The 19250-nt window shown below is 43.7% G+C and overlaps 1 protein-coding gene across 1 annotated transcript in view; it reads right to left on the bottom strand.

The window, feature by feature from the left end:
- Positions 1 to 19250, bottom strand: part of PEPD (peptidase D) — a 118928-nt gene that overhangs the window by 40129 nt on the left and 59549 nt on the right. The window contains exons 10-11 of the mRNA XM_075189180.1: positions 6797 to 6865; positions 1898 to 1975 (exon numbers count right to left, since the gene is read on the bottom strand). Of these exons, the coding sequence (XP_075045281.1) occupies positions 1898 to 1975; positions 6797 to 6865 (147 nt within the window). The remainder of the gene's footprint in view (positions 1 to 1897; positions 1976 to 6796; positions 6866 to 19250) is intronic.

Below are 19250 nucleotides of genomic sequence, written 5' to 3'. Positions count from 1 at the left end.
CGTTGTTCCAGGACCCCGTGTGTCAGTGTGCCGTTGTTCCAGGACCCCGTGTGTCAGTGTGCCGTTGTTCCAGGACCCCGTGTATCAGTGTGCCGTTGTTCCAGGACCCCGTGTATCAGTGTGCCGTTGTTCCAGGACCCCGTGTATCAGTGTGCCGTTGTTCCAGGACCCCGTGTATCAGTGTGCCGTTGTTCCAGGACCCCGTGTATCAGTGTGCCGTTGTTCCAGGACCCCGTGTATCAGTGTGCCGTTGTTCCAGGACCCCGTGTATCAGTGTGCCGTTGTTCCAGGACCCCGTGTATCAGTGTGCCGTTGTTCCAGGACCCCGTGTATCAGTGTGCCGTTGTTCCAGGACCCCGTGTATCAGTATGCCGTTGTTCCAGGACCCCGTGTATCAGTGTGCCGTTGTTCCAGGACCCCGTGTATCAGTGTGCCGTTGTTCCAGGACCCCGTGTATCAGTGTGCCGTTGTTCCAGGACCCCGTGTATCAGTGTGCCGTTGTTCCAGGACCCCGTGTATCAGTGTGCCGTTGTTCCAGGACCCCGTGTATCAGTGTGCCGTTGTTCCAGGACCCCGTGTATCAGTATGCCGTTGTTCCAGGACCCCGTGTATCAGTGTGCCGTTGTTCCAGGACCCCGTGTATCAGTGTGCCGTTGTTCCAGGACCCCGTGTATCAGTGTGCCGTTGTTCCAGGACCCCGTGTATCAGTGTGCCGTTGTTCCAGGACCCCGTGTATCAGTGTGCCGTTGTTCCAGGACCCCGTGTATCAGTGTGCCGTTGTTCCAGGACCCCGTGTATCAGTGTGCCGTTGTTCCAGGACCCCGTGTATCAGTGTGCCGTTGTTCCAGGACCCCGTGTATCAGTGTGCCGTTGTTCCAGGACCCCGTGTATCAGTGTGCCGTTGTTCCAGGACCCCGTGTATCAGTGTGCCGTTGTTCCAGGACCCCGTGTATCAGTGTGCCGTTGTTCCAGGACCCCGTGTATCAGTGTGCCGTTGTTCCAGGACCCCGTGTATCAGTGTGCCGTTGTTCCAGGACCCCGTGTATCAGTATGCCGTTGTTCCAGGACCCCGTGTATCAGTGTGCCGTTGTTCCAGGACCCCGTGTATCAGTGTGCCGTTGTTCCAGGACCCCATGTATCAGTGTGCCGTTGTTCCAGGACCCCGTGTATCAGTGTGCCGTTGTTCCAGGACCCCGTGTATCAGTGTGCCGTTGTTCCAGGACCCCGTGTATCAGTGTGCCGTTGTTCCAGGACCCCGTGTATCAGTGTGCCGTTGTTCCAGGACCCCATGTATCAGTGTGCCGTTGTTCCAGGACCCCGTGTATCAGTGTGCTGTTTCTCAGGAGCCCTTATGTCAGTGTGCATCAGTCAGGCTGATTAGAAAACAGCTGTAATTTTCAGCTGTGATTTTTACTGACAAATTGAAAATCACCAGCGTGTCCACAGTACACTCCCAGCATGAATGCTGGACAGACCACGAACGCAAGAAAAACTGCAAGCAGCAACGAAGCCTTTGCACTCAAACCCAAACTGTACATCGCACATTTATCCCCAGCATTGCTTTTTTCAAGAATACAAACATTCATCCTTATTCGTTGAGCTGTATGGATACACTATGGTATTTTGTAGCGCCTACATGTATAATAATGCCGTGCGGGGGTTGTACCGTTTTATAGTAACGTATGTTTTATCATATATTTTAGCTCAAAGTCTAATTGCATAGGTACTCAATGAATGCATAATAAGTGCAAATATTTGTAATAAACCATAAGTGTCTCTCTTTAACCAGCTGCATCGCTGAGAGCACAGCAAGACGTGGAGGTAAAACTGGCCTTATGGACATGATGTAAATTGATATCTTTGTGGTGCAGTATTGGTTAAACATAACAACACTTACCACATGTCCCCATCTACCAGGGTCTTGTCATTGGGGGCTCCAGCATGTCCGTAATGAAGAATCGAGGAGTTGTCACCACTGAACGAAGAAAAAGGACAATAAAGTGTTACAATATAATACACAAAACCTGAAGCACGTTAAACTGACAAACAAAGAGGAGATTTTGTACAGACTACAGACAGGAAGCTTGGTCAGAGGGTGGATAGAATTACTTGGCTTCTAAAGGATGACACAGTTTCTATAACCCAACAATTGGACAATATACAATTCATTGTTATTGATGTTCCAGTTTTATACATTATTATTCACGTTAAACTGCAGCGCTAACGGAGCTGGGTAAAGCAATCACTGATCATGGGCCTGATTAAGGGTTCAGGCCACGCTGGTAGTGACCCTTCCCCAGGCTAATACACGGTAGATAAATATGAACTCGTCCTTGATTTAAAATCCAGCTTCCTTCACTCCGCCTCCCACCAATGTTTATATTCTCATGTTCTCTAAACTCAGCTCCACTTTGCTTTTTAAAAGGGTCACGACAACCTTTGCTACTTTCTGGAGACCAAGTATTCGCTTTCATTTTAAAATTAATTTCAGTTTTCACCTTTCCCTGTCCCAATTTTGCATCCCAAAAACTGTTTGCCTTCCCCAAAAACCTCACGCCCTAGGCTGCAGCCTAGTGAGCCGGATAATCAGGGCCTGCACTGATCCCTACACATAACTGTTATAAGCTGCTGCATCAGATCTCTCCGGTGGGTGCTAGGACCCTGAGAGCGCATGGTGGTTCCAGGGAAAGGACCCAAAATAAAGTACTATTACTGGGTATGGCGGAGGATTCAGTGCAGGGGTTCAAGTGGATAACCCTTACATAGGCAAATCAGGGGGGGGGGGGTTCCTAGTGCCTGGAAACCCCCCTACCAAGCTTGGGGCACTGTATAATTGAGGTGGCTGGACAATGCCCCCACTTCACACGGCTCTGCTTCAAAAAGGAGAGCTGCACCTAAAAGTAGTGCACGCAGCATTGCCCATGTATATTATGGGGATAGTAAGAGTTGGAGAGCAGCCAAGAACTGTCTAATATTATAGCCACGCCCCCATGTATGCTGGTCACGCCCACAGGCGGCGTGGTGTGGAAACCCCCCCTCTACAAATCCTGCGTTTGCCCCTGCCTTATGCCACTCTTTGCACATTTTTCGTTGGGTAAAGGATAGTGCTGTAACACCGACCCCATGATAAAACAGGACTCAGAAAAGCATTTTAAAGTCTAATGCTTTTCCCTGTATATATTTCCAAGCCAGTGAAGAAAAACAAAGTTTACATCCCCGGAGAGCGTCTGACGCGAGCTGTGGAATAACACAGAACGCGCACAAATCTCCGAGGACCCCGTGTTTGTTCTTCACATAAGAAAGGCCAGTGGTCACAATGACCGGTCTCTGCGCCCCCTCACAGCCCATCAAACGTCAGTAACTAGACAGGTATAAATCTCTAGGTTTTACCGTTCTCCCCCTGAAACCAATCCCTCTCCCTTTTTTTGTTTCTAATCTTCGCCAAGCAAAAAATGAAATGAAAAATAGATCCATCACACCGGTTACATGTCCGCGTCTATAACCTTTAAACAGGCAAGACAAAGGACCTGTCACACATTTACAGGAGAGGACTGTGCGCCCGGCATCAAATAAATGAGAGGGATCATAGGTGTACACTGTAACCTTGGGACATAGCTGTCCAGCGTTCTGTATATATTTACACTTCCAATTATATGTGTCTGTCAAAACCTTACGCTAAATCAGGACTTATTTTAAAAACAACATTTATTTTGTTTGGCCAGGCTTTTCTGTGTCGGATAAAACAACGATGACACCACTATTTTAAAAGATGTTTTCATTAAAATGCATTTGTAAGTGGCCGCCATTTTATGGGTGGAACCAATATTTAGGCCACAAAATGGCCGCCTCCAAATTGCCTCATGACTCAGCACACTGATAGGCAGAATATTGGTTCAGCCCACAAAATGGCTGCCTCACACGTGTTAAAGCCACAGTACACTAAATAAAAAATAAACATGTATAGGAATAAGGTAGTGCTCAACAGTCCCTGTCTTTTTTTCGACACAGTCTTCTTTTTACCGAGGGCAAAAAGATGCACGGCCTACGGATCACAGGCCAACGGAGATCATATCATGGACGTGCAAGTCAAGGGTGTGGCTGTATTAAAAGGGGAGTGGTCAAGGTGGAGGAGATATATTTTAATAGGGGATGTCAGCAGGTATGAATGGCAGTAATTAAAACAGGGATTACAAGTCAGTTGTAATAGCTGTTTATTATGATTTCCCTTTGTAGCACAGAATAATAAGTGTAATAATATTGTATTCATTGCTTCAGAGCTAGAAGATCTTGGGGTAAATGTATCAAGCTGAGAGTTTTCCGGCGGGTTTGAAAAACCAATCAGATTCTAGCTATCATTTATTTAGTACATTATACAAAATGACAGCTAGAATCTGATTGGTTGCTATAGGCAACATCTCCACTTTTCAAACCCGCCAGAAAACTCTCAGCTTTATACATTTACCCCCTGGTCTTTAATCTGAAGGAAATGACAAGTAAACATGACCGGTGTCCGGAGTAAATCAAATTCTCTTTGTACTTTATCCCCTTAAAATATACTCTAATTTGTTCACCCTATGGAGATGTCAGCGACGTCAATCTTCATCTCCTGTACATACAGCAATCTCCAGCGGGTGCGGCCTCTGTTCCTCTCACACCGTCCTGACACCCAGGACCCATGAATTAATCTTTAACATAAACGGCAGCACCAGCTGATTTGTACAGCACTGCCGGCTATTCCAAAGACATTACGGTCTCTTCTAGAATATAATGAGTTTTATACGTTCTGACAACGAGCCTGTTGTTGGGAGGGAGCTGCTTTAAACCTATTACAGTACTGAGCTAATTTAATAATAACAATACAATCCGAAGCCAATGTCCATGCCGGCATTGGATGCTAATATGGAGGCGAATGCACTAAGTAGATGTAACCTCTCGCGAGGGCAGAATACACTTGTGTGGAATAAGCGTCACATTATTTAGAAGGTGCAGCAGAAGGGACACAGCAGCAGTCGGACATATCTGGTCAAAGAAGACGTCTCAGGGTAGGACATGAACTGATCACATGATGCTCACAACCAATCAAAGAAAGCCCTCTTCAGCCCCTCCTACTGCAAAGACCCTCAGCCAATCACGAATATTGCTATGCAGCTTGGGGGGGGGGGGGGGGGTGGGGGGGATGGTGGGGCGGGTTCCATCCCATTTAAGGGGCTATATAACCCTTTGTCATCATTTCATCATACGCTAAATGTAGGTTTAGTGCTATTTGGTATGTTTTTAACACCAATTTAAATCATACTTACCAACTCTCCCTGAATGTCAGGGAGACTCCCTGAAATCGGGGTGATCTCCCTCACTCCCTGAAGAGTCTGGCATTCTCCCTGATGCTGAGCCAATACAAGATGTGGTTGGCTTCACCATCTGTGACATGATGACACAGTTCAGAAATTGTGTCCTATGTCAATGTATTGATGCCTATGGAGGTGGCCATTTTCATGGAGACCAAGATTTAATCAAAGACTGACAGGAAAGACAACATGACTTCAGTAATGGAGACAGAAAAGTAAAAAAACACTTCAGTCTCTAGAGATTCATTAGCTGCTTTTCTTTAACGCATAGTTGCCTACTCTCCCAGAATGTCCGTGAGACTCCCGCATTTCCCGGGAGAGCAGAGCAACCTCCCGGTTCTCGCCCCCGCAAAAGATAAGTGACGGGGGCGGGGCTTAATGACGCAAATATCGCATCATCTTAGCCAAAATTATGTGATTCGTCAAGCCACGCCCCCACATGCCCACCTCCCCCGGGATCTCCCTGAGATCAATGAGGAAAAGTTGGCAAGTATGATTTAAATAAAAGTCTCCACAATACATTAGCACTACTGTCAGCAGATACCCATTCAAGAGACTAGAATAGTTTAGAAGGTAGGGGGCGCTAGAGGAAGAGAGCGAAACAAGGCCACCAAGTTAACAGCCGTTGATGTCTGTTTCACTTTGCGGTAACAATAGACCCGTCACCCACAGACGACTGCACATTAGACAGGTATCCGAGCACACGGCATGTAACTAAACGTGTTCTAATTACTGTGTGATAATAGTTTCATCTATATTCACCCTCCTACATGCCAGCATGGATTTAGCCATCTGGGGTGCAGCTATGAATATTCATGAGTAGCAATGAGATAGTGGGCAACCGATTGGCTCTAAATGATCACATGAGATTAGTGTCTGGATAACAATCTACCTGCCTCTACCTGTCTCACCGCTCTGGTGAGGGGTGAGACAATGAACTACCAGCAGGTGTTGGTGGGCTACCAGCTTGGTCCCCTGTTAATTGTAGGGACTGGGAGTTTAAAGATAATATAAAAATCCTGGAGGTAACATTACATCCACTGATGTATTAAATTTATGTATTTCACACTTTTTCATACTGTGTTTGAACAATACCTGCAGCTGCTCTCCTTCATTCCTCAGTCTTATCTGCCTCAGCCAGAGATTATACTGCTCGCAATACACCCATCCCCAAACTACAGCCGGTCACAAAACCCATCCATGACTGCTTACATTTCTCTCATTTATAATGGAAACAAACAAGTAAAAAAAATAAAAGGAAACCAAAACATAATTAAGCAAAGTGTTAATAAAAGTTTTCTATGCTAAATACTACTACTCCTGTATTAGAAGGCATAATGCAGCAACTATTATGACATATAAGGCTACTAGACATGACCGGTATCTTCTGAGGTCCTTATAATTTCACAGAAGGGGGTGCACCATCCCAAATAGAAAGTACCTATACATACCTGCCGCAGATACAGGTGTAGGATGTGTGTCTCATCCCACCACGAGCGTAGCAATAGTGCAAAAACACGCTGCAAGAGAAACAGATCAATCATTAGTATTCAGGAAAAACATACAAAACGCAATAATATGTTGTGGAAATATGTATCGATTCCACCAAATAAATGGTTTGTCAGAGATCAGTGTTCTAGCAAATAGCAGTACAACTACAATACTTTCATTGCATGCCACAAGGAAATAGTGACATCACTGAGAATGCAGCCTATCCATTCACTAGGAACCAGTGACATCACAGAGAATGCAGCCTATCCATTCACTAGGAACCAGTGACATCACAGAGAATGCAGCCTATCCATTCACTAGGAACCAGTGACATCACCGAGAATGCAGACTATCCAGTCACTAGGAGCCAGTGACATCACCGAGAATGCAGCCTATCCAGTCACTAGGAGCCAGTGACATCACCGAGAATGCAGCCTATCCATTCACTAGGAACCAGTGACATCACCGAGACTGCAGACTATCCATTCACTAGGAACCAGTGACATCACCGAGACTGCAGACTATCCATTCACTAGGAACCAGTGACATCACCGAGACTGCAGGCTATCCAGTCACTAGGAGCCAGTGACATCACCGAGAATGCAGCCTATCCAGTCACTAGGAGCCAGTGACATCACCGAGAATGCAGCCTATCCAGTCACTAGGAGCCAGTGACATCACCGAGACTGCAGACTATAAATTCACTAGGAAACTGCAATATCGCCATGACATAATGTGCCTGATCCCTAGTGAAGTGATAGGCAGCCTTCTCATTATTGGTTCAGCTCCATTGATTGTGGGTAACAGGTGCACAAATTATATTTAAGTAGTAAATAAAGCCACTATTTGACATATATATTTCAAAGGTCATGTATGACTGAGCTAAATAATATACATGTAACATTGCGCAATCCCATATAGCGAGTTTTGCATCTCTTTAACATGATACTTAAACTATTGCTTTTAATTTTGGGTTTTTCTGGTCCCCTAAGTCCCTAAAAATTTAGCAAAAATAAACAAATAAGCTCACATAAGTTCACTGGGCGGTGGCTGACTAATAACCATCTACTACAACTTGCCATCCACTGACCCTAGCGAGCGTCCCAATATAATCATAGACAGAAAGTCTGGAATGCAGAAAAAAAAATATCCGACCCCTAATAAAGCCGTATCCGAAATATCTTCACCCCTAATAAGTTCACAAAATATCTGCCCTTATATTTGTGAACACTATAAACCACTTTGAACGTCCGTCTTGTTTTAGGGTTAATGTGAAACAAAATAAGACCATGCCAATTCGTTTTCAAAAGTTTTACCCCGAAGGAAACGCTATTTAGTCTTCACAGATAACAAGCTCCACTTAGATCCATTGTGTCAGAAGTTTTCTGCAAGCTATGGTAAATATGCATGGAGTCTAATTAGTGTGAGATTACAGAGCGCTCCGGTTTAGGCAGCTCAGAGCTGTCTGCATTTTACACTGTTAATTTGGCTAAAATAAATAGCTGCAGCAGCCTGTGTTTTGGCCCCTAATCAAAGCTGTCCACATTTCACGGAGATGGTCCCAGAGGAGCATGTGGTGCCGTCTTATCTGTGCACCAACCGTAAGGCTTAAATGGAGAAACTCACAGCACTCGCGGCTCTAAGTGTAGAGGCCCTGACTTCTATCCTACATACCCCCTACCCCGGGAACCGGGAAATTAGTGATGGCGTTGGGAGTTCCATCATTATTCAGTCTCTTTACGTTTTCATTAAACCATTGTAGTTGGTATCCGTTGTATTTTTGTCGTCAATAAGAGAAGAATCCATTGGCAGGCATGCGTACTACTGAAGAGTGTGGGTCCCCGGCCTGAAGACCCCATATTCCTCCTAGTTGTGGGGGAGGATGTTCGCTATAAAATTCATTTCAGATGGGGTTTTTTAAATTTAGTCGTTAACAAATTTTAGATAATGGTTGTAAATTACTCAGCGATTTACAGAGAATATATACTCATTCTCATCAGTCCCTGCCCCTGGAGCTTACAATCTATATTACATACCACACAGACACACACGCTAGAGTTAGTTTTGTCAGAGTCCAGTTAACCTGCCAGTATGTCTATAAAGTGTGGGATGAAAGAAGAGCTCCGGATACATATCACACACACTGAATACCTAATGTGGCATAATCACTGGGCATGATTATAACACCTTTCAATACACCTAATCCCTTGACACCCATTTCTAAATGGGACAGTGGCATTTGCAAAGGAGGAGTGGACTCATGGATTGGAAGCTTGGAGACAGTAAGGGGTGTGGCATGAGTGAATAAGGGTTGTGGTTTTACTAGTCATGGGTGTGGCCTGAGTGGATCAGGGGCATGGCTTTATCAGTCATGGGTGTGGCTTGAGTGGATCAGGGCATGGCTTTATCAGCCATGGGTGCGGCCTGAGTGGATCAGGGGCATGGCTTTATCAGCCATGTGTGTGTGGCCTGAGTGGATCAGGGGCATGGCTTTATCAGCCATGGGTGTGGCCTGAGTGGATTGGGGGCATGGCTTTATCAGTCATGGGTGTGGCCTGAGTGGATCGGGGGCATGGCTTTATCAGCCATGGGTGTGGCCTGAGTGGATCGGGGGCATGGCTTTATCAGCCATGGGTGTGGCCTGAGTGGATCGGGGGCAGGGCTTTATCAGCCATGGGTGTGGCCTGAGTGGATCGGGGGCATGGCTTTATCAGCCATGGGTGTGGCCTGAGTGGATCAGGGGCATGGCTTTATCAGCCATGGGTGTGGCCTGAGTGGATTGGGGGCATGGCTTTATCAGCCATGGGTGTGGCCTGAGTGGATCGGGGGCAGGGCTTTATCAGCCATGGGTGTGGCCTGAGTGGATCGGGGGCATGGCTTTATCAGCCATGGGTGTGGCCTGAGTGGATTGGGGGCATGGCTTTATCAGCCATGGGTATGGCCTGAGTGGATCGGGGGCATGGCTTTATCAGCCATGGGTGTGGCCTGAGTGGATTGGGGGCATGGCTTTATCAGCCATGGGTGTGGCCTGAGTGGATTGGGGGCATAGCTTTACCAGTTGGGAGTGTGGCCTTGGTGGATGGGAAGCATAACCTATTTTGCTCCAGTTTTTACTTTTAATTGTCTAATGTTACCAATTATGTATGTAGAAAAAGGTCATACACTGTACGTACACCCAGCACACAGAAGAGAAGTGGCACTGTGCAGTTGTCCACACATGCAAATTAAAAGCAGAAGCTGAGAAATGTGATCAGCTCACGGAGTTGAATGAAGTAGTACTGTGCAGATTTCTGAGCATGCAGAATACTAAGAACTGCTCACAGAACAAGATAAATTGTACTATACAGTTGTCCACAGGTGCAAAATAAGAACAGGCAATGAAAAATGAATAGTCCTAGATACTGTAAGTGGTTCTGTGCCGATACAAGATAAGAACAGAGATACTGAGAATTCCACCTAGCATACAGGACATGGGGAATGGCACTGAGCTGTTTGCCGTTAGTACATGGATTTTCAATACTCAAATGTAAAAGCTGCAATTGCTGCTGGAGAACATATACATTTGGCTACTATTATAAAATAAATAGATCTGACTTTTACGTAGGTTTTAAGTTCATGAAGAATCATGAGAATCTGCGTAACAATATCTCAGTGTGCATCTACATAACAATTACCCACTACTACATTGACTACAGTAATAACATACATTACACATCAATTTACATCTAGACAAGCTTTATCTAGCTCTCTACAGCACCAACGTAAACACAGCAACTCTCAAACTGATTACAAGGCGTTAATTATCTCACAAGATACTGCTCTGATACCATACACACCTTGGAGGAAAAGGAAGTCATGGACAATAACGAGATTACTGTCAGTTAAAACTAAAACAACAAGCCCAAGATATAAACCTGTCACCAGTGTTGGTTATTCCTTTATTGAAAGCAACACAATTCCCTTATTAGAGCTCATTAGTGTAATCAATTTTTCACGTCAGTGATTCCCAAACCTATCATTATACTCCTTCAGCCCCACTCGGATTTAAAGAGTGCATCATTAATTTATGTCGATGATTAAAATCCTGGCACAGCACTTCCCAGGTACAGAACCAAAAAAACCTTTGTAGAATATCCCAAATATAAGATGTGACTGACAGCGTCGAAGGTGAAGGATTCAGAACCTGCCCTGGAGGATCGCCCACTCAAATCAAGCCCTCCGGTAAAATAGAGAAAGGTTGTTAAGATCAGCAAGAATCTTAAGTAAAATAAAGTTAAGACAGGAAATATATATATATAAAAAAAAACGGAGCAGCAAAAGTGTGTGTTTGATTTTAGATAAAGTACATGTACATCCAGAGTTGCCCAAAAATTCAAATCATTTCCAGGGAGACAAACTAAGCCCGAAATGCAGAGTGGCCTGATAAGTTTGGGGAGGGGGCCCTCATTAGAAACATTGGGACCCTTTTAAAAATTTGGATATGGGGCCCCCTAAATTTCTAGTTAATCTCCTAGCGAAAAATACGTGTTGGGACCCCTTAAAGATGTGGAAAGGCCAACACAGCCTTATCCTGAGACTATATCATAAATATGTGATATGTCTATATCTGCCGTCAATGTATTATGTTTCTATGGTAACACAGCGCGTAAAGATAGGAATAAAATGTTTCAATTATTGAATAATAATAAGTCAATCACTTTTATGCAGTGGATATGGCTGTTAAATATTTAACTATATTAATATAAGAAAATCTATGTGACCACGCCAGAAAATAATATAATACTTTAAACAAATCAAATGTTTCTACTGAACAAAATCTACCCTGCATGCTATCTGTCCCATTCCTTTGCTGACAGCTGCCAAAGAGCTGCACGGCAGGGTGGAGCTGCTCAGTCCTGCATCACTCTCAGACCATGCAGAAGACTGTATCGGACAGTCTTGCAGCCTTCTAATTAACTGAATTGCTCAGTACATATTAGAGAAGTCACACACACAGACATGGCCAGTTATATAAATGCAGTTTTTTAAAAAAAATAAATAAATCAGGAAATAACTGCCAAGCTATGCTTTGCTACATGAACTTTTTGCCCTTTAGCCTTTGCCTAAGAGCTCAGGAATGAGCCTTTTCTGGTCTGTGATGGATGGGAAAAAAATATAGAGGTAAATCAGGGTCAAGACATGAAATTGCATTTTTATCTTGAAGCTCCATACATAAAAAGCAGTTTTCTGGGTCCGGGTCTCCTTTAATAATAAACTGGCTAACAATCTAGTATATTTTCAGCTGAAACGCTATATACATGTCCATTCTTGATAGTGTGGCAAAAGACATATAAAATGTAGTATATCTTGGCAAACACTCCCTAGTGCCTTATAAATCAGAGGGACTTTACTGTCAGATAAGGTGTTTGGTACAATGATAGACTCTTACCCCAATACAGTAATTCTTTAGAGGAAACACTACAGCTACACGATTACATTAAATGGGATTTTTTAACATTACCAAACAGAACATGCCTAGAGCCTGCCTGAATCAAATCCCTTCATTTTCTGATACCGGATCAGAACCGTCACCCATAAGGAAACAGAGAGCGATTCTGAGCAAAAATAGGGAACATTTATCAGCAGGTCTAAAACAACACAAGGAAATATAATGAAAATTGTATTTTAATGTAAATTGTAATCTGTATCCATGATTTTGCTGAAGGTTATTAAATTCATTATAATTGTCCTTAAAATGCCTACTCTGATACAGTGATAGAGTTCAAAGAAAAATCTATCATTTCTATTCTAACTGAGCCACAATGCTCACACTGAGCGCTATACGGAATATAATGATGGCTTTATTTCAGGTGTTGCATTTTTAACTTTTATATTTAATAATAATAAGTATTTGATGTCAAACAAAAAATTATTGGCAGTCTGTCTATATGTTTGAACAAAGATCACCTATAGTACCCGTATTACACTATTTTCCTTGTTCTGTGGAGTTACAACCTCCAGGATCGAATCAAGACCCCTAATACCAAGAAGCTGGAGAGGAGTTCCTCTACCTTAAAGTCTGCATTTACATCAAAAACTTTTTTTCGGTATGTTTTTGGTACGCGGCTATTCACTACATGGTCTTCATGGCACAATTAGTGTAAAACTGGGCTAATTCTTGGAAAATAAATATTACAATATTTTCATGCCATCACATCAGCATAAGCTATTTATATAGCGCCACTAATTCTGCAGCGCAGTACAGAGAACTCACATCAGTCCCTGCCCCATTGGAGCTTACAGTCTAAATTCCCTAACACAGACACAGACACACACACACACAGACTAGGGTCAATTTGTTAGCAGCCAATTAACCTATCAGCATGTTTTTGGAGTGTGGGGAGGAAACCGGAGCACCCGGAGGAAACCCATGGTAGGGAATTGAATTCATGACCCCAGTGCTGTAAGGCAGAAGTGCTAACCACTGAGTCACCGTGCTGCCCATAAGTAAGTAAATACAAAAAATAATAAATAATAACAGGATTTTTTTTATCTACATAACAAAAAAAAACAGTTTATAGAAAGCAGAAGGGTTTGTAATTCATAAAGGATTTTGCTCTAGATCAGCACAGGACTTGCTAGTAAATCCCCACAGGCCCCAATTACAGCAAACACCAGACACATCCAAAAATACTGTCTAGTAGAAGTGTTTATTTACACAGCCTGATTACATATTAACATCTTTATTGTTTGCTTGTGGAATGAACACATTTTACTTGGTTACAATCCAGAGGGAGAGGGCATAAAACACATTCAGCACTAAGGCATACTTGCTTACTCTCCAGGAATTTCCGGGAGGCTCCCGAATTTTGGGAAGTCCTCCTGGACACAGAGTAGGCACAGCTTCTGGATCCTAAATTAACGGCACTGAATATTGGGGTCGGGGCTTAATCGCGTCATTAAGCCCCACCCCCGCTATTCAATGCCGCACATTTCGGATTTTTATAGTGGGGGCGGAGCCAAAATGACATAATTTTTCAAGTACCGCCCCCACACGCCCACCTCTTCCCCCCCAGCTTCCGAAAGCCAGCTTCAAAAGGTTGGAACGTATGCACTAAGGCGATTGTTGTGCCCAGACCAGTTAAGAAGGTGAAATCGTTGGCTGGGGGTGTTAGGGCAATGATACACTGCAGGGGCCACATGGGCGGGCAGGAAGGAGCTGGGGGCCACAGGTGAAGGCTCATAGGCCGCCTGTTGTCCACCACTGTGTTAGGAGGTGGCACTAATAACTGTAACCCCCCATCACGGTGTGTAGTGTGAGGTGCAGCCCTGGCTAGCTCCTGGTGTGGATGACCAGAGGGTCCCCGGCACACACAGGTTATTTCTAGAGAGTCTCTGTGAAGATATTGGGACTCAGGTGATATAACTGGGTGGTGCAGTGCAATTAGATGTCTCAATAATTTGGGCACCAGACATCTCTATAGTGCAAAATAAACTATTTATTTATACTCCTCCTTCACTCCAGCACATTCTTAAACTGTTGCAGTAATACATATGTACAGTTCCTATATACATCTCCTGTCTCCTCCTGGACAGTTCTTAAGGGCTACATGGACAGAATATTACTGGGGCAGTCACATGCAAAATGGTGACTCTAGCTCACATTCATCTCTAACAGCATTATTGTCTCTTACCCCTCCTCTGTGGGGGGTATTATCTCTCTCACCCCTCCTCTGTGGGGGGGGGGGTATTATATCTCTCTCTCCCTTTCTCTGTGGGGGTATTATATCTCTCTCACCCCTCCTTTGTGGGGGTATCATATCTCTCTCACCCCTCCTTTGTGGGGGTATCATATCTCTCTCACCCCTCCTTTGTGGGGGTATCATATCTCTCTCACCCCTCCTTTGTGGGGGTATTATATCTCTCTCACCCCTTCTCTGTGGGGGTATTATATCTCTCTTACCCCTCCTCTGTGGGGGTATTATATCTCTCTCATCCCTCCTTTGTGGGGGGTATTATATCTCTCTCACCCCTTCTCTGTGGGGGTATTATATCTCTCTTACCCCTCCTCTGTGGGGGTATTATATCTCTCTCACCCCTCCTTTGTGGGGGTATCATATCTCTCTCATCCCTCCTTTGTGGGGGTATCATATCTCTCTCATCCCTTCTCTGTGGGGGGTATAATATCTCTCTCACCCCTCCTCTGTGGGGATATTATATTTCTCTCAACCCTCCTTTGTGGAGGTATTATATCCCTCTCTCCCCTCCTCTGTGGGGGTATTATATCTATCTCACCCCTCCTCTGTGGGGGTATTATATCCCTCTCTCCTCTCCTCTGTGGGGGGTATTATCTTTCTCACCCCCTCCTCTGTGGGGGTATTATATCCCTCTCTCCCCTCCTCTGTGGAGGTATTATATCCCTCTCTCCCCTCCTCTGTGGGGGTATTATATCTCTCTCACCCCCTCCTCTGTGGGGGGTATTATATCTCTCTCTCCCGTCCTCTGTGGGGGTATTATATCCCTCTCTCCCCTCCTCTGTGGGGGTATTATATCCCTCTCTCCCCTCCTCTGTGGAGGTATTATATCCCTCTCTCCCCTCCTCTGTGGGGGTATTATATCTCTCTCACCCCCTCCTCTGTGGGGGGGGGGGGTATTATATCTCTCTCACCCCTCCTCTGCGGGGGTATTATCTCCCCCTCCTGGCTGGTAATTTCCACTGTAAACCAGCTCCCCAGATTACAAGGAAGATCCTAGGAATCTGTAATTCCCAGGTTCTAATCCCCACATACCAGCCTTATATTGCCAAGTAACACTCTAGCTGTGTCTCCTCTGGGCCCTAGTGCTGGGCCACCCATTCAGTCACTGGGAGGTGTAAATAAACAGGAGGGGTGTTACATAAAAAAAGAGGGTTCAGTGTTTAATGAACTGCACACAGTGACATTCAGTATACTGTAAGTAGGTTTAGATATAAAGCATAGAAGAAAAACTGGTTAAAGGTACAAGACCTTGTACCCATTTTCATTATTTACATGCATTTTACCAGCGTTCTAACTCCAGTACAACACATGTAAATGGATAGGACAATATAAACTGTTTCTACTTTTACCATATCCACTTGTGTTTTCACTAGCTCTTGATTTCCACTCCGGAATTCAAAACACATTTCGTACTATGCTTGTGCATTTATCTCAGGTAAACAGACTGAAGGAGCCTAGAGTGAGCTCCAAGCGCTGGTTAAACTGACAGTTGAAATGCATAACAAAGCTGGCTTTAGCAGCAAGTCAACACTATCTTACAGTACAATATATAAAAGGACATGTGTTAGTGTTCTAAATAAAACACATGAAATAACTGAAGTGTTTATTTAACTTATTCATGTCCTTCATGCTGCTTATTATTGTTCACAGCACTCAGTCATGAGTGCAGGAGAGACTTCTCTATCTAACATCACTGTGAGACGGGACAGGCTTCTCTATCCAACATCGCTGTGAGCCGGGAGAGGCTTCTCTATCTAACATCACTGTGAGCTGGGAGAGGCTTCTCTATCCAACATCACTGTGAGCCGGGAGAGGCTTCTCTATCTAACATCACTGTGAGCCGGGAGAGGCTTCTCTATCTAACATCACTGTGAGCCGGGAGAGGCTTCTCTATCTAACATCGCTGTGAGCCGGGACAGGCTTCTCTATCTAACATCACTGTGAGCCGGGAGAGGCTTCTCTATCTAACATCACTGTGAGCCGGGAGAGGCTTCTCTATCTAACATCGCTGTGAGCCGGGAGAGGCTTCTCTATCTAACATCACTGTGAGCCATGTAAGACTTCTCTATCTAACATTACTGCATTTGTTCTGCAGAAATACACTATGTAGATCACAATATATGCAGTTTGCACTTTATGGATTCACAACAGAACTCTAATTGGCCCAAAGCAAACACACATAAATAATAGCTTTGTGTAAGAGAAACAATCCGATACATTCAAATTTAATCCTTGTTCTCAGTTATATCCAGCGCACGTTTGAGGAACCGACAATAATTCATTTTTCTTCTCAATAAAGTCACAAAACAGTAGCATTTGTAAACAGTTTACAGTTCCGTGCGCAGTAAGGGTTTAACACAATCTGCAGAGTTCAGAGGAAAGGTTTTCATTATATCCACAAATAGCAGAGCAGACTGGATTTAAAAAAAACACAAAACAAAATAAAACCCCACACACACTATTTTACTCTGCGTCACTGTGGGTCCCAGAGCATTTTTGCTACCGGCGGCGGCTGAGAAATAACCGGGGGAACATTTCCAAATAAATTGTATTTATGCCTCTTCAAATTACAGTCACAACAGAAGTGATAAAGCTGCAGAAACACACAGGACAATTTAATCTAAGACAGGGAGCGCCAAGTATCAAGCAACAAAAATATTCTGTATGATTTTCTTTCCTTTTAGAAACAATAGGGACAATCCACTAACATTCCATTCAGTTGCAAAATTAACAGTAAGCCAAAGAATCCAATGAGACACTTGTATTCCCTGGATAACTTGCCACAGACAGCTAGAAGCTGATTGGCTGCTCAACCAATGTGGTTAGCGCCTGTTGGCACCTGCGGGGAGGGTACAACCTACTCAACCCAATGCGTTCACTTGCTAGTAAAGGGAGCGCTGGAAAACACGCTGCAATACAAACGCAAATAAAGTATTTGATGCCAGTAAGTGAGTAGTTATTGAGGCTTATTGACTTTCCTTTTATTATAATTGCTTTTTAAAAAATATTCTAGAAACTGTATAATATTGTACGAAATTTTGTAGCATTTAAGCGACCCACTGATATCTACATGATTTCCAACACTGCAATTCATTTTCATTCTGTTTTTTTTTTTTTTTACGTGTGAAAAACAATATTTAAATGTATCAGCTTACGGGTAACGATTGCAGAGAGCTGCAACATTGTTTCAATAAAGCAAAAAGGCATCAAGGCCAAAAGACACCCAAAAATGCTGCCATATGCTCAATATAGATCTATCTCTTGTTGAAGAACATAATGCCTCATTCACCAGTAACAGAACTATATTACATCCCATTTTTTTTTCACCATGTTAAGTCATTTTAGCGCTGTTTTTTTTTTTTATCATTTTTTAAGCGGGTTAACTTTACCCTCAATTCAATTCCATTTTTAACGCTACGGGTTTTTTTTTTCATGAAACGCTCCTGTCGCGCAGTAGAAGGTCTATTTAAAGTATAGGGTGTGCGAGAGGCAGCGTTAAAAGCTATTCAATTGTTTTTTAACGCGGCAGGTAAAACAGGAAAATATGCTGTTTTATCTCGCACCACCTTGGGGTGTGTTAAAAATAAAAAAACCTCTGAAAAGTATTTGAAATCATGTAAAAAATGTGGAAAAAAAAAAGTTAAACTTTTGTTTATCACTAATGCCTAACTTGTGTAAGTTGATTTTCTTGTGAAAAAATAATGAAAATAAATAAATAAAAAAAAATTAAATAAAATCACTAATTAATTATATTTATGTATGTTTTTGGCACAAATATGAATGTAGTAATGTGTTTTTTTATGTGGAATACATGACCGCGTTAAAACTCCCCTAAAATCTCGCAAACACAATTTTTAACGCGCGGCGGCAGTGTCCCCTCTTTTTCAATTGAATTGCACAAGTTTTCCTCAAAACGGTCGCTATTGCCGTCAAAAACCCGCAGGAGATTTTTTTTTTTTTTTCTTTTTTACACGGCGGGGGAAAAAAACAAAAACTCACTAACAATTGAATACCCCCCAATGCGATTCAGGGTACTTTGGTGACATTGATACTTAAAAACCTTGTGGTCTACAACACCTTAATAAAGCAATCGACCGATACCTCAACATTCAATACCCCAATCGGCCGATACCTCAAACTATTTTGTGAGCTGGACCAAAATTGAGCCTATCATTTCACTAGGAAATAGTGACTCACAGAGGTAGGAGGCAATTTGTACCTCACGGCTCAGTGATGTCACCAATTCCTATTGAGTTCAGGGGCACACGCAGGATTATTAGGGGGGGGTTTCCCCCCCACCGAAAAAAACCCCAAACCAGCGAGAGAGCATGCGCAGCAGCTCCGTTTCGGCAGCACTGTACTATACAGCAAAGAGCGTCCACGGCGGTGCTGTATACAAAACAGCACCGCCGCGGACACTTCTTTGACAGCGCCGAGGCTGCTGTATAGTACAGTGCTGTATGCAGGAGCACTTTGTTAACAGAGGGGAGGGGTTTCTGGAGACACAGAAACCCCACCCTGCGTGTGCCACTGGAGTTTAAACACGGCATTCTCCATCCTGCCGACTCTGTTGTGTGTAGACCAAAAGGTAGACTTTAAAATAGCATAAAAGCGAAATCATTTTGACAGTCATCAATCACTTCCACTAAAAATATTTCTACTTCCTTTCCTCAGGAAA

The sequence above is a fragment of the Mixophyes fleayi genome, chromosome 10 (genome assembly GCF_038048845.1).
Source record: "Mixophyes fleayi isolate aMixFle1 chromosome 10, aMixFle1.hap1, whole genome shotgun sequence".
Taxonomy (NCBI): domain Eukaryota; kingdom Metazoa; phylum Chordata; class Amphibia; order Anura; family Limnodynastidae; genus Mixophyes; species Mixophyes fleayi.
This window is presented reverse-complemented; position numbering and strand designations above follow the sequence as displayed.